Source organism: Arachis hypogaea, chromosome 6 (genome assembly GCF_003086295.3).
Source record: "Arachis hypogaea cultivar Tifrunner chromosome 6, arahy.Tifrunner.gnm2.J5K5, whole genome shotgun sequence".
Lineage (NCBI taxonomy): Eukaryota > Viridiplantae > Streptophyta > Magnoliopsida > Fabales > Fabaceae > Arachis > Arachis hypogaea.
This window is the reverse complement of record NC_092041.1, coordinates 17,156,501-17,171,581: the sequence shown is the minus strand read 5'-3', so window position 1 is coordinate 17,171,581 and position 15,081 is coordinate 17,156,501. Positions and strand designations below refer to the sequence as shown.

Sequence of the window (15,081 nt, the reverse complement as noted above, 5' to 3'; positions counted from 1 at the left end):
TATCTCTGTATTTTGCATGCACTGTAGCCAGTGTTATCTAAATTTGATTTTGTGCATCAATTACCTGTATCACTTTTTGTTAAGTAAAGCATCTTTGTTTGTTTAATGTCCCATGTCAAGAATATTCAAGAAGAATGAATATGATGAAGAACAAGAGAGAAAAAAAGAGAGTGATATTGACTGAGTATATAGTTGTTATATGCTATTAAGTGTGTTACATAGAGAGAACAATGTACTGCTATTTTATAGCTAAAGTTTGGTGATAGAAAGCTAAAATAAAGAAAGCTATTAGATAGTAATTGAATTTGAATGAGTCAATTCTTGTTTTTGGGATCCTAAGGTGTTATTATTCTTTACATCTCCTCTCAAGTTGTTATTACAATCTATGTAACCTTTACAATTGTTCGTGAGTTTAAAAAGAAGTGAGTAGTGTCTCCAACTCTCCATTGTTGAACGTGAGAGTAATATGGAAGCAACCTTCTGTTCAACATTTCAGAGATCTTCTCGTGCTGGTGTGCTTCTATTTTCAGTCTCTGATTTTTCAATTGATTGTTTTTATCAATCGCATCTTGCATGCATTTAGAAATGTATAAGTAAACAAGAATACCTCTGTTTTTGTGATCGTTTTAGTGTAATTGGTTCACTTTTGCTTTATCGTTGCCACAGAACCATTGTTGCTAAGAACAGTCGGAGCTCGCCATCAGAACCGGTTTTTGCTACCCGTCACGCGCGATAACAAGTTTTCGCCGTTGCCTTTTGCTCCAACTGGCTATGGCAGTAGCAAGATTGCTCTCTTTAAGGTTCTTGTTTTCATCTTTTCGATTATAGTCAAAAATTGAAAACAAATAATAATCAACTTGTGCTCTCACAGGTTTTATCTGCTGAGAAGGGGTAGGTTCATATAGTAGAGAAAAGGTAATAGTATGAATGGGTGTCATTTGAAACTGCAAATTATCTGAAATGTTTTTTTCTGAGGGAGAAATGGCGATGAATTGAATTCATTTAGTTACTTCTATTCCCTTGCAGTGGAGTTGAAGAGTTATATGATGAATTGGCTGCACCCCTTCTACCTTCAGCATCAGTGTCATCAAGCCCTAATTTTAAGTAAGTTCTTGTTTTGTGGAATTCTGAAAACTAGTGGAGTTGGTTCTGAATGTTACCACAATTGTACAGACTCGTGTACATCCATCTCTGCATGTTAGTACTGTGTGCCAAATCCTTTTACAGTTGAAGGTTTATACTGTTGGTCCTGTTCACTCTATGTTAAAGAAGTATTCTAGGTATATCAAAATCCTGGCTATAATTTATTGCTTAAAATTTGAGTTATGGCAAAGTTTTTCTTCTGTTAGGAAGGCCTCATTGTTCACAGCTGCTGTTTTACCTTTCTGATACTCTACTTGCCATTTTGCATTAAATTATCAATAATCAATTACAAGAACATCTTAATTATCTTCTTCAGTTAAATGTATTACGTATGTCTCCTACATCAGAATAAATCTGATCCTGTCATCCTTTTGTTTGTGGCTCCATTTATATTCACGTCTTTGTTATTTTTATGTTATTGTACATGCACATTGTTGGCCTGGCTGGTCCGCCAGGTGCTGGAAAAAGCACTCTTGCACATGAAGTAGTCAGCCGGGTAAACAAGCTTTGGCCAGAGAGAGCTTCTTCCATGGACTCCCAGGTTCAACCTCCTGATGTTGCTATTGTAGTTCCATTGGATGGTTTCCATCTTTCTTGTGCTTACCATTGGTTGTTGTCGATATGAATTTTCATTCATAATTCATTTCATCTCTTCACATCATCCATAATACTGTTCTTGAAATTGTAAGCTTGAAGACAGTCAAATGTGTGCTTGAAAGTCGAAAGTGCTGATTTGCATATTACAATATCTAATAGGTAGTCTGCAAAGATTGGAAAATGAACATGACATTCTTATTTGTTGATTTTTGGAGGTAGAACCAAAATCGATCTTACATTCCAACCAAAGGGAGATTAGATTACATAAAACAAAAGTATCACCTTTACCAAGAAACAGAATTTCTTTTTGAATTTTTGGAGTATAGTGAATGAGCTTCTTTGCTTTTGTTTAATAGCAAGGAAAATTATAATTCTGAATGGTGTTTTTGATAATAGAATCCAGAGGAAGCACATGCCAGAAGGGGAGGTAAGGAATCTCTTTTATAGCACAAATGTCAGACATTGTGTTTGTAGAGAAAACACTGATATTTCAATTGGTATTTCAGCTCCATGGACATTCAATCCATCACGTCTACTTGCGTGTTTTAAGAATCTTAAAATTCATGTAAGGTTTATCTTTGTATGGGTTGTCTTTTGTAGATTATATCCAACTATGTAGGTTATTTACTGAGCCAAATTTGTTGGGAAACAATATCTTCAGGGATTCGTCTATGTTCCATCATTTGACCATGGGGTTGGGGACCCAGTGGAAGATGATATCTTTGTGAATATTCAGTGAGTATCTTACATCAAGATGAGTCCCAATGATAAGGATTTTATATATTTTTGACATGAGACATGATTTCGGACAAGGCTAAATGATGAATAATTTAAAGCTTACGCGTAAAAGAAGAGAAATGATCATCATGGATGAGATCAGAAAATAAAGTTTAATGAATTATCTCCACTCTTAAGAAAAATGACCCAATATTTAAATCCATGTGAACTCCATTGTTTCAATAGGAACCAGGTATCAGCTACAGGATATAAAATAAAACTGGTGTGTACTAATGTGGAGGTGTTATTCCAGTGAGGAATTCAACCTCAGAAGCATGTAGAGTGTATTAGTACAGTATATACACTTATGAATATTGTAAATTTAAGAAAAATAGCCTTGGTATAAAGGGGCTCTTCACTCTGCTATTCCCGTTTTAATTAATTTCCTGCCTAATACCCCTCTCTTCTTCCCCTGCAGAGTCTCCTGTACATTTGAGTAATTCTAAAAGTGGTTATACATTAGCATCACTCTTTTCCAATTATATATGGTTCCCACCCAAACTACATGCTACATACTTACACATCCCACATAAATAATTTAGACAAATCTATACAAATTTTTAATTAATATGTGTTTGGTAATTTCACAGAACTTAATTAAATTGAATATGATCATGTAAAAATTATTATTTACAATTGCAATTCTCATTAAAAATAGTTTAAATCCTTCGCTTACAAATAGATTTTATCCAAGTTAGTGTTTGGCTTCCCCATTTTGGCTTTGAAATCAACAATTCGGTATACTTTTAGGAGTTATGTTTTAAGATTAATTGGGTTAAACTCGTCAATTTTAACGTTTATTTATTTATAGCCTTATTTAGACTTTTCTTCTCTTTTTCTTTTCCTTCTTTTTAATTGGAATATATCTACATCCATAGATAGACTTAATTTATTGTTCTGGCAATCAGTAATTTGAAAAAGAATATGTTATATAGTGAAACTCAACTGTCGTTAACAAGGTTTTTCGTATACGGTTAAGTGAAATAACAATGCAAGTAAATTGATGAATTATGTCTTTCAATAATAATCAGAATATTTTTAGTTATCAAGGCCTTAATTGTTTAAATTTATTGATAGAATGAGCATTATTTTACTAACAGTAAAACATAACAGCCCCAACTAATAAGGAATGGTATGTGAGTTATAAATTATAGCTTTGAATCAGTAATACTAAATACAATAAACATACATTATATACCAAAAGAAGTGCAAATATATTTTGAAAATGACTCCTTCAATTTTAGTTAGAAATAGTAGTTATGCGAACTTGCTTAAAATCAAGATTTATTGTTCCGTTCATCAATTTTTCCATGGAACTAATTAATTTGGTTCAGTTTTTACCATTATGATTGAAACAAAAAAACAAGATAACCCATTAACTTTAAAATGGAAAGTGCATAGAAAAGATAAATAATACAACAAAATCCAATCTCATGTAATTTTTGGTTTATTAATTAATTGATTTTTATAATATTTATTTCTTTTCTGGTATACATCAATATACTTCTTCTTCTTCTTAACTACTCACAATGCCTTTACATGAAAGAGGTTTCTTTAAAGTTCTTGTTCTTAACTTTCGGCATGAGTTGGTAAGTTTTCTTTTTCTTTTTTTTTCTCCTTAATTTTTTAATTAATTTTATATTATTCTCTATTTTCATAATATATAGATAATATTAATTAGTTATTATTTACATGCTTGCTTTGGTTACAGAAAATTCCTAAAGTGTTTGTGAAAGAATATTGGAGAGGAGTATCAAATCCTATAGTGTTAAAGCTACCAAATAATCTTGAACAAAGAGTACATTGGATTCAAAAGAATGAAGATGAAGTTTGGTTGGAACAAGATTGAGAACAAGTTGTGGAGGATTTTGGCTTAAAACATTCTCAATTCTTGACTTTTGACTATAAAGGATGGTCTTTTTTTGAAGTCAAAATATATCCCAAGAATGATTATGAGATAATGATTCCTCATCATCAAATATGTTTTTTTCAGATACTTGTTCACAACAAGTTTCACCAAAAGATGGTAATTACTATTCTTTTTTTATAATTTAAAGATATGTTGTTGGTTTCTCTGATGCACTCAATGGAGGCTATGAGTCTTGGGGGCCTTTATTTGGCAAAGTTTTCTTTGCATTTTGGGTTTTTTTTATCTGTATCCAATTATCCATTCCTCAAAGGTCTCATGGGTCGCCAGAACAGAACACCAACCATTGTTATACTTTGGTAAGTGTTGTTGGCATTAGTCTTCTCTTTTGTTTGGGTTAAGATCAATCCCTTTATCAGCAGAACTGATAGCTCAACCATCTCAGGGACTTGCATTTTCATTGATTGTTAAAATTTCACAATTATCAAACAGTTTTGATCATATGGTATTTGTGAAAGATTTGATTTGGTACAGTGTGCAAAGTCATAAGATGTGTAACTATTTTCCACCGAGGTTGAAAACTCTCTTGATATATATTTTTTTGGGTTATTTTTTTTATAGATTGACTAAATTATTATATAAGAACTAAGAAATATTAGTGAATTTTTTTTAATATTTTTTACTTATAGAAATTGAATAGACAACATACATATCATTTAATAAGAATATAAAAATAATATTGTTTGTTGTTCTTGTTAGTTTTATTTATTTGTTATTGGTTCAAAATAAATTTACTGTATGCTTGGCCTCTTAAATTAAACTTGTAATTAATCATGTGCAAATTCATGTTTTAAAATTTCTTAAACATGATACTTTAAACATTCTAAAGTTTGATATGCATATGTTAATTTTTGTTAAAAGGAAGAAGCTAAAAAATGTACGTGGCATAACTGTTAAGAAAAAAAATTCCTATTAGTTATCCTGTATATGTGAATTGTTACATATATATAGTTATTAACTATCTTTATTTTTATTTTATTGTTATAGATGATTCCTAAATGTGCAAATGAATATTGGAAAAGAATGTCAGACCCTATAAAGTTGGTGTTACCTTATGGTGTTGAGAAGAATGTGAATTGGACCAAAAGAGGAGAAAAGATTTAGTTGGAACAAGGTTGGAAAAAGGTTGTGGAATTGTGTAGTTTGAGTTATGAGTGGTTGTTGACTTTTGACCACAATGAAAGGTCTCGTTTTGAAGTCAAAGTATATGATACCACTGCTTTAAGGGTAGCTTATTATGATGTTGTTGAGAATAACAAAGATATTGATGAAACTGAGAGCGATGATGATGATGATGATGATGATGATGATGATGATGATGATGATGATGAATCTCAGCATGAATTTGTTCAAGAACACTTCAAGAGAAAGAAGACTAACACAGGTAAAATATAATAAGAGCTAGTTTATAACTTAAAAAGAAATTATTATCTTAATCTTTTCCTTTAATACTCAATATCAAAACAAAACTTAAGTGACTCTTCTGTGATTATCTATATAATGTTTTGGTATTTGATTATATTGTATGGTTCAAATATAAAATTAGATCAATTTCTCTCTCTCTTTTTTTTATTTTTTCATTTTACCAATTTCGATATTTTTCTAAAATTACTACTCTCACTAGAATCATCTCTATTGTATTAAATGCTGAAAAATTTATGTAAATTTGTATAGGTACTTTGCTGAGAGCAGCTTTCACTTTTTTTCACCATATTATTTATCATTTTTAATTAGTATATGTCTTTTTCATATTAATCTATTTTGATCATTGAAGTTAATGGGAGAAATGGGAATCCCAGTTTCAAGATTCGAATTCAAGAATCATATGTTGGGTCAAGTTGCGTGGTAAGTAGTTTATGGATTGTTGTTTTGTGTTATGTTGTCTTTGACTCATTTGAAACTAACCACATTAATCATTGGAGAACATGTAACGTTTTTGTAGGCAATACCAGCAACGTTTGCAAGGAAGCATTTGGAGGAAGGACCGATTCGTATGAATGTGGGTAACAGAACTTGGACTGTGTGCTACAAAACTTGGAGAGGAAGTGACAGATATCGCAAACACAAATTGCAAAGTGGGTGGCTCAGATTTAGAAGAGAGAACAATTTAGAGGTTGGTGATGTGTGTGTCTTTGAGTTAATTAGCAAATTTCCTCAAACAATGACCATGAGATTGCAGAGTGGATGATCTTGTTATTTACGGATTTATCCTTTTCTTGTTATGTATGTGGTGCTTGTGTGTGTGGTGGCTTTAGTGATGGTTTAGTTTGTAACTTGACAATTCAATCAAGTGGATAATTCTAGTTTTCTTTAGTTATTAAAAAAATTGTCTAGCTAACTACTCAAATTTCTGTATTTTGTTGATTGTGTTTGTGTGTTTACAATTTGTGCTCTTAACTACTAATTTGCTAGCTTCTAGTTAATTATTAACATTACACTACTTTTTTAATGCAAAATTTCTTTTTACGGCATCAATAGAATTTGTTATAGTCTATTATCTTTCATTTCACAAGTGTTCTTATTCAAATATGATAAATGTTTGGACTAATGGGAAAGGATATCGGAAATGATTTCACCTTTTTTATAGTTGGGTCCGGAATAAAAAAGGGTAAGAAAAAATAAAAGTAAAACCAATACAGACAAATTTGGCAAATATAATCAAGAGAAAATTAATAATCAATAACAGCATTACAGCAAGAGAAGAAAATAATTTTTGTACAATTAGAAGATGAAGATTGATACGTAGCCAAAAACTGATAAAGAAAATTCAATAGGAGAGTAATATAAATTTTACATTCATTATGTGCACAAGAGAGAAAATATGGCTATAAGTTCAAGTTTTGATGTAATGTACATGTAGCAAAAGGTTCCATTGTTCTGATTGAATCCCAGTAAGGTTAAATAAAACAAAAATATCTCGTTTCACAAAGAGAGTGAATAAAAAAATAGACGCTGTATTTGCGAAAGAAAGGAGAAATTGATTATTTGATGAATAAGTAAAAAGTTAGGACAATGGAAGTGAATAGCATTTTGGAGAAAGTAAATTAAAGTGGTGTTCATGGCCACTAATTGACATTACACATTCAATCAATAGTTATCCTATTCTAATATTAGACTGAGAAGCTGAAGGAGATTGCTTGTGCCGAAGGTGGGACTGTCTTAGTTTTGGACAGGAGATGATCGGAACTTTTGGAGGAAATTCAGAATGACAAAGCTCCACATAAGTCTCAGCTCCACTGTTTATTATTTCTTATATCCAATTGGTCAAGGTCACTTGGCAGCAAAAATTCAAATCCTTCGAAATACTCGATAGTTATGAGCTTCCTTTTCATCCCAGTAAAGTCAGGTTCCTAAAACATAGTCCCACCATCTCTGTTGAGGATATTTTCCACAAAATCAGCCAAGTTCTTAGCTACCTGAAAAGAGCCTACAAAATATTCCAACCTACTCATCATGCCATGCACAATTTCTACTTCTCCTGTTATAGATGTTTGGCTGAGATTAAGGTATTGCACGTTAGTCAAACCAAATATCACAGACCATTCTACACACACGAGTTTCCTATTATAAGATAGATCAAGCCATCTCAACTTGGTCAGTACCTCCAACCCATCAGGTACTTCCTTAATTGATGTCCATGAAATAACCAATCTTGAAAGCTCCTGTAGGTTCTCCAACGGAGGGACAGATTGCAATGAGCTACAACCTTGGAGCAACAATGATTTAAGGCACCTCAAACTAGACAATGAATTCGGCAAGGATGTTAACTCGTTGTTGTAGGATAAATCAAGTAGAGTTAGAGCTTCAAGGCGGTAGAAAAAACAATCTGGAATATATCTAATCATATTGCTACTAAAATTCAAGGTGGACAACTGCGGACAGTCTGGAATTTCTTTTATAAAATTTTCCATCAATGAAACTTTCTCCAAATGTGGTGCCCACTCCTGCATCTCAGGAACATTATCTAACTTTTTCCCACATCTCAGCATGAACCTTCCCTTCGCAATATCATTTGCCATGTCCCTCATTAGATCATGCATATGGCTCTCAGTCCACCAATCAAGACATAGCATTGAATGACTATTGAGTCTAGCTAATATTTCTCGCCCCTCGTCTAATACTTTTTCCAAACTCCCCATTGTTTGTATTAACCCCTCGTCAACAAGATTCATAGTAAACACACTTTCTGAAACCTGACTGTATAATGCACGTAGCAAGAAAAAATCTTGAATGGTCATAGCTTCGTTTTAATACCTTTATAACCTCTTCTTCCATGTCTTCTCCCATTGCTGAATTTTTAAGTTTGTTCATTGCATGTCTCCAGATATTAACGTCATTGTTTACCCCTTTCATCATTCTGGCCATCAAATTGACTCCAAGTGGCAAACCATCACATAAATCCACAATAGATTTGGCAATTCTCTTTACTTCACTAGAAAGGGTTGCAGGTCTTCCATTGCATCCAAGTTTTAGCAAAAATAACTCCCAATTGTTGGCTCTTTCTACTTCATGCCCGACTTCGTCATCAATAAACCATTCCATTCATATAAATTATCTCCTGGGCAATCCATTTGTTGAAAGTTGAAACACATGTTTTAGACGGCTTGTTAGAATCAATTTGATCCCATTTGTTCTGAGTGGGATTCCCACCTTCTGTAGATTAATATAATTCCAAATATCGTCTAAGATAAGTACTGATCTATCTATCTTTCTCAATGCACATGACAAAATTTCTGCCCTGTCAATTATTTCATCTTCATCATCAAGCTTTTCACCTATCCTTTCGGCAATGGAGTCCTGCAATTTAAAAATGCTAAAATCTTGGGATACTGTGATCCAATACACATTCTCAACATTAAAATTCTTCTTCCATCTTATCGGATTCCTGAATTGAGTTACTAGTCACGTTTTTCCCATTCCTCCCATTCCACATACACCAATGAAAAAGACATTGTCATTCCATCTTGCATCTCTGTAAAATATTCGTTCACAAAACTGTAATCCAAGTAGCTAAGCATTTCACGGTTCAGCTCGGTCAATTTGCTATCCAAATCATCTATTTCCTTTTGAGGATCTTGCAAAGCATCCTGATGTAGCAAGTCAATTATTCGAAATGCTTCTTCTTTCAGGGCTTCTACTTTCTCTGGCCCATCATTGTTTTTGTACTTCTTGCCACAATACTCCAGCCATTGCCTTTTATCCTCATGTAGTTCTTCCCATGTGCTAAATTCATCACGTATTTCTTCAATGCGAGTTTCAGGATCACTGTTACTGACACCAACAGCCTCATTTGAGCGTGGCAAACCTGTTTATTTGGAAAATAATAATTGAAAACAGCAAACATGTTACCATTATTACAAGCTCTTGATGGTAGCCAGAACAAGGAAGGATACCGTACCTTCCACCATATTGCTGGGTACGGCCGCATCATTTTGATATATTTGACCGTCAGAGTAAGTAGATATCATATTATGATGACCTTCAGCCTCTTCGTTGTAACATGCATATGAAGGCAGAGAAAACTCTGGTCCTATTTCTTTACTCAGCAAAGGAAAAAATCCAATATGATTGAAAGCAGGCATAACACAACAACAACTTCTTTGGGATCATATACATTTGAATTTCACCCAATATGAATGAAAATAGGGATAATAATTTATTCCCCCATCCCGAAACAACGGGGAAAGATGGAAATTACGTAATGAGGGAATTAAAAAGCTAAAAAACAAAGAAAAAGAGCTCGTAAGTATTTCATTTATCTATACCAATATATCTATACTAATATACTAGGTAAATTCTACTATACTCTTCCTATAATAATATGTATATTATCCTCTGTAACATATCAATATATCATCATTTAATTGGTTACTATGTTAATTATGATTAAACTATTGATAATTAAATTATAGCCCAAAGTGGGTAATTATATAATTTACTAAAATATTAAAAATTCAGTGAATGATTCTTCCCAAATCATGTTCACACAGAACCCTAATCTTTTGTGTTTCCTCCCCCGTTCTGGCACCGTCGCCGCCACCCCATTCTCTCCGTCTGTCGTGCCATCTCCGTGCTCGAAAGCATCGCCGCCGTCGTCGTCACAAGCAGCGCCGCCTTCCTCAAGGTATCCTTCCCTCTCATGAAATTGCGTTGCAGAATCCCTTATCCACTCTGCAATAACCACCAAGTGTGATGAACATGAATCAAATGGCTTCTTTAACTTGTTCATCATCTTCATCCTTCTCAACAAAGCTTCCTCTTCATTCCTCAACACCTCTAAAAAGAACAAGAAGAAGAAGCAACCACGATTTTCTAAGGATGGTGACTCGTTCCTGTCTCGATGACAATTCCGCACTTCTCCGAGCAGCTCTATACACTGTATGCCTATGAAACTTGAATTCCCAGTTCTGCATCTTTCAAAGTTTGCAACTTTGCAATTTACTATGTGTGATCAATGTATGGTTTTTCATCCATGCCAATTCAGAATTCACTAGCTTTGTTATCATAATCCCTAGTTTCATGTTTTACTTAGCAATGTTTGTCAAAAATCCTTTCTCTTTTTGTTGGGTTGCTTTCTGTGAATTAGTTGATACAGTATTGCATTCTTGTTGTTGATGCCTAGTGTTGTAATGTATGCAGCTTTTTGTTGTCCAGATTTTAGGGTTACTAGGCTTATGTTGGGATTAAAACTCCTTTTTTATGCACAGTGATTTTCCATATTGTTGGAAGATGAATGATTTTGTAGATATGCTGTTTGATAGGTAGACACATATGTGAAAAGTGGAATGGTTGTAGGATTGGGGTCTGGTCATGCTTCTGGTATGGCAATTCAGCATTTGGATCGCCAGCTTCGTACCGGTAATTTGAAGGACATAGTAGGGATTCCTATGTGAGTTCTTCCTCTTTGGCACTTTACATTTCTTCTTCCCTTCCTTTTTTATATTAGCAGTCATTACTATGCTGTTTTAATGATGTTAGCTATTTGAATTAGCCATATTCTGAATTTTGGTCACTTTCTGCAATGAAAATATCTTTATACAATGGGAATTTCAATCAAACTAATGAACCGTTGAACCTTAATGCATCGGTTGTTCCAAGTCTGTTGCAAGTGCAAGCGAGGCAGCAAAGTTTGGGATACCATTGGATACCTACCAAGACAGTAGTCAAGTGTGTATAAAAATAATTAGCTTCTTCATTTTCCTTTAATGATGAGTGTTTCTTGTTTTAGAGGATCTTGGTTGCCTGAAACTTGAATTTAAGTAATAGGTGGAAATGTGTAAAGTAAAGTGGATTTTTTTTCTTCTTTTCATTCTATTCCTCTAATACTTGAAATCTTAGTTCATAATCATTAGCAACTGCTCCATTGTAGATTGATTTTGCCTTTGATGATGCTGATGCTATAGAAGGGACACTTGTTGCTATCATTGGGCGCCGTCGTCACAAGCAGCGCCGCCTTCCTCACGGTATCCTTCCCTCTCACCCAATATTATTATTATCAAGATCGGTACATGGAAGGATAGACTATAAGCATAATTCCTTTGTATTTTTGGGGTACAAATTCTTTTATAGATTCCAATTCAGATGACGTAAATGCTTTGATCTCATTGGTTTTTTTTGAAGGACTTGCAAGTTGTCCACCAGCAAGTATGAGATTCTGGATATGGAGATTTATTGCTGATGAATCTTTAGCTATTGCTGCTTCAAGTATCCTTCCTCGTTGGAATTACTTTCGTTTTCTAAGATTACCCCCCAAAAAAAAAACACCAAAGAAAAGGGAAAAATCATATATGTTTTGTTAACTATGTCATTCTTTGTAAGCAAGAGTAAGAAACAGAGGTTGGTTCCTTGACTAGTCTTACTTGTTCATTCTTTTATGTTATTACCTCAGGCAATCACTCTATCAACCTGTATAGTTGCTCACAACAATGCATTGTTCGCTTTGCTGGTGTCAAATAATTTTGCTCAGATAAAAAGCAATGTGTATAAGCGATACAGCAGGGGCAATGTATACAGTTTGGTTTACTTTGGTAAGTTATTGTGCCTACTAGAGTTTATTTTCCTTTGATTTCTGCTTATTTGGCATATTGATGATTAGTTCCTATGCTAAATAGAAAATTCTGCAAACCCTTTTACAATATGATGAATAAAAGTCACTTTTTAAGCAAAATGAAAGTTAGATACGGTGTTGAAGTCCATGATTAGTACATCCCTTTGATTTAAATTCTAATTTTGTTAGGACTTAATGGGTTGCATTGGTTAAAGACTAATAAATATTTTATGTATGTGTTTTGATCTTTTAAGGAAATATGATATGAATATGATAAGGGTATTAGGGGCAATTAGGAGGTACATTGTTAGTGAGTGAGAATTATGGGAATATGTATGCGAAATGATAATTGATATCATTAAGCATTCATTCATTGCTAAATTCAATGACATGAAACCCATTACATACTGAGTTCCTTGAAGACCTCTGTAAACAGGTATTTTCATCTGATTTTATGTGCATTTCATCCATGCACTATTATTGGTTGTTTATTCTGATTAAAAAGGCATTAAACAGCTGGTTGTGCATGGTTAATTTGCATATGTTTCAAATCCCTCACGGGGTATCTTGAATTTGAGTGGCTTTATGAGCAATAATACATTGAAAATACCACAGCCTTCCATAATTCAATTTCCAAATTCCTTTTGTGATTATCTGTTGTAAACTTGTAATATGTTTTCCTTTACTGCGATATTGAATCCAATATGGTTTTATATGCCTTTTGTATTCCTTTATAGCAATATGGTTCAATCTCTCTAAATAACTTGGTCATTTTTCTTCTCAAAATTGATTGTGTCCCTTTGATTTCTTTCATTATTGTTTCTTTGATTTATAGTTTAATTCCAGTGAGTTCAGTTTATAAGTGAAGACTTTTACCATATTTCACCAAAAAGCAAGAAAAGAAAAAGAGAACGAGAATACTTTTACCATATGGAAGGTTTTTTTTTTTTAATATAAATAGGCATTTGCACATGGTGTATCCTGTTGGAAAGCAAGAATATGCTATTTAGTTGACACTTGAAATAGCCAACTATTACTGCATAAAGAATGATGTATAATTATGCAACTTTAAATAAAATTTTAAATAAAATTCCAAGAGCTGCCGAAATTAGGAGAATTGTAATGTTTTAGTGATATTCCAAGAAATGAATATGCAAAACTAGTTCTTTTTTTTCCCTTAAGAGAGATATATTAGAGCTATGGGGTGCTGAAGTGCTGTAGGGCATGGCAATTTAAGGTTTCTGCATATTTCAGTGGCAAAATTAAATTATTGAAGGACAAGTCATGTGTGTCTGATCGAGTATGCTATTGGCTTGGTTTTCTTTCTTATTCAGAAAAATGTCAAAACCAAGCACCCTCTGTAGGTGTATATCATTGACTTTGGTATTGCTAAGAAATACAGGGACATTTCTACACATCAGCATATTCCTTACAGGTCTCCTTTTTTTACAATCATTCTTACTTTTTATTTATTTTATTTGATTTTATGCACCATGGTTAGAAGGTTCAACATGAAATTATTTTGGATTTTTGGAATTCTAGAATGATCTTTTACTATGGGAAAACCGATATCTGATATGTTAAGATATTGCTGCTCGTGATAGACTGACTATTTAATTGTTGAGATTTATGGTAAAAGAGTAGCACATAAATCTATAAATAAATTTGTGGCTGTTTGCTGTCAACATTCTTGTGTGGTTTCTATGAATTTGACTTGCTTGTTTGCTCTGCAGAGAGAATAAGAATTTGACAAGAACGGCTAGGTATGCTACAATGGTCAATGGTGCCTCTCATGGCTGGTTCTTTGGATGCTGCAATCAACACCTTCGAGCATGAAGGCCAAGTTGGTATGGTATTCGAAATGTATAAAAACTCTGCTGGCCTCTTCTAGCAGTTAGAAACCTCCATTGAATCAACTTTGGAAGAAAGTGATCTGGAGAACAGAGAAAACGGGGAGCTCCTTGAAATGAAGGTGGCAATGAAATTGGGAAGAAGCGTATCACAGCTGAGAGAACTTGCCTCAAAATCTGCTTCCTATCGAATCGAGGGAATCACGGTTGATGAATTTGCCAGCAAGTTATGAGAGGCTAACATCACTAATTCATTCTTCTAGTAGTTTAACCTTTTTAAAAGTGATGTATATGCAAGTTATGAGCTATGTTTGAGCTTGAAGTTGAGCTCTATATTTTGTATTATATACACATCTATATATATATAATTATTTTAATATAAGAAAAGCTCGAGCCAACTTTTGAGCTTTTAGTAAGTCGAAGTTGAATTTGATTTGATGTGATCAAGATCTAGAATACAAGCAAATACAATTTGTGAGGAATTACTTAGTTTTGGTGAATGTCATTATAACTTTCCATTTACTTATGTTTGAACTTGCATCTACAAATACAAGAAACTCCGAAAAATACTTAATAACTATGATTCAGAATATACAAAGTACAAATCATTCAAATCCCTGATAACTGACTTCTAATTCTACTCAACTTGCATAGTAAAATTTTCTTCCGTCTAAAATGCCCTTATGCCCTTTAGTTCCTTTAACATTTTGCTGGAGAAGGGCAATTGAATAAAAAAAATA

The 15,081-nt window shown here is 33.3% G+C and overlaps 1 protein-coding gene and 2 long non-coding RNA genes across 4 annotated transcripts; all 3 read left to right on the top strand.

Moving 5' to 3' along the window:
* The first annotated feature begins 272 nt into the window (after positions 1 to 272).
* On the top strand, positions 273 to 2,881 carry LOC112698121 (putative uridine kinase C227.14). Its single transcript, XM_072198019.1, has 7 exons — positions 273 to 512; positions 667 to 800; positions 872 to 915; positions 1,027 to 1,684; positions 2,137 to 2,167; positions 2,247 to 2,305; positions 2,402 to 2,881. Exons 4-7 carry the CDS (start codon positions 1,556 to 1,558, stop codon positions 2,477 to 2,479), a joined length of 297 nt encoding a protein of 98 aa, XP_072054120.1. The 5' UTR covers positions 273 to 512; positions 667 to 800; positions 872 to 915; positions 1,027 to 1,555; the 3' UTR covers positions 2,480 to 2,881.
* Positions 2,882 to 3,987: 1,106 nt separating this feature from the next.
* Positions 3,988 to 6,948, top strand: LOC140173337 (uncharacterized). Its single transcript, XR_011861956.1, has 4 exons — positions 3,988 to 4,543; positions 5,432 to 5,828; positions 6,219 to 6,289; positions 6,387 to 6,948. It is a non-coding gene; the product is annotated as an uncharacterized lncRNA (long non-coding RNA).
* Positions 6,949 to 10,403: 3,455 nt separating this feature from the next.
* On the top strand, positions 10,404 to 14,757 carry LOC112696278 (uncharacterized). Of its 2 annotated transcripts, XR_011862236.1 has the most exons (6): positions 10,404 to 10,568; positions 10,697 to 10,822; positions 11,206 to 11,333; positions 11,814 to 11,907; positions 12,065 to 12,471; positions 14,225 to 14,757. It is a non-coding gene; the product is annotated as an uncharacterized lncRNA (long non-coding RNA). The 2 variants fall into 2 exon arrangements; XR_003150698.3 differs by lacking the exon at positions 10,404 to 10,568 and having other exon boundaries at positions 10,642 to 10,822.
* The last annotated feature ends 324 nt before the right edge of the window (positions 14,758 to 15,081 follow it).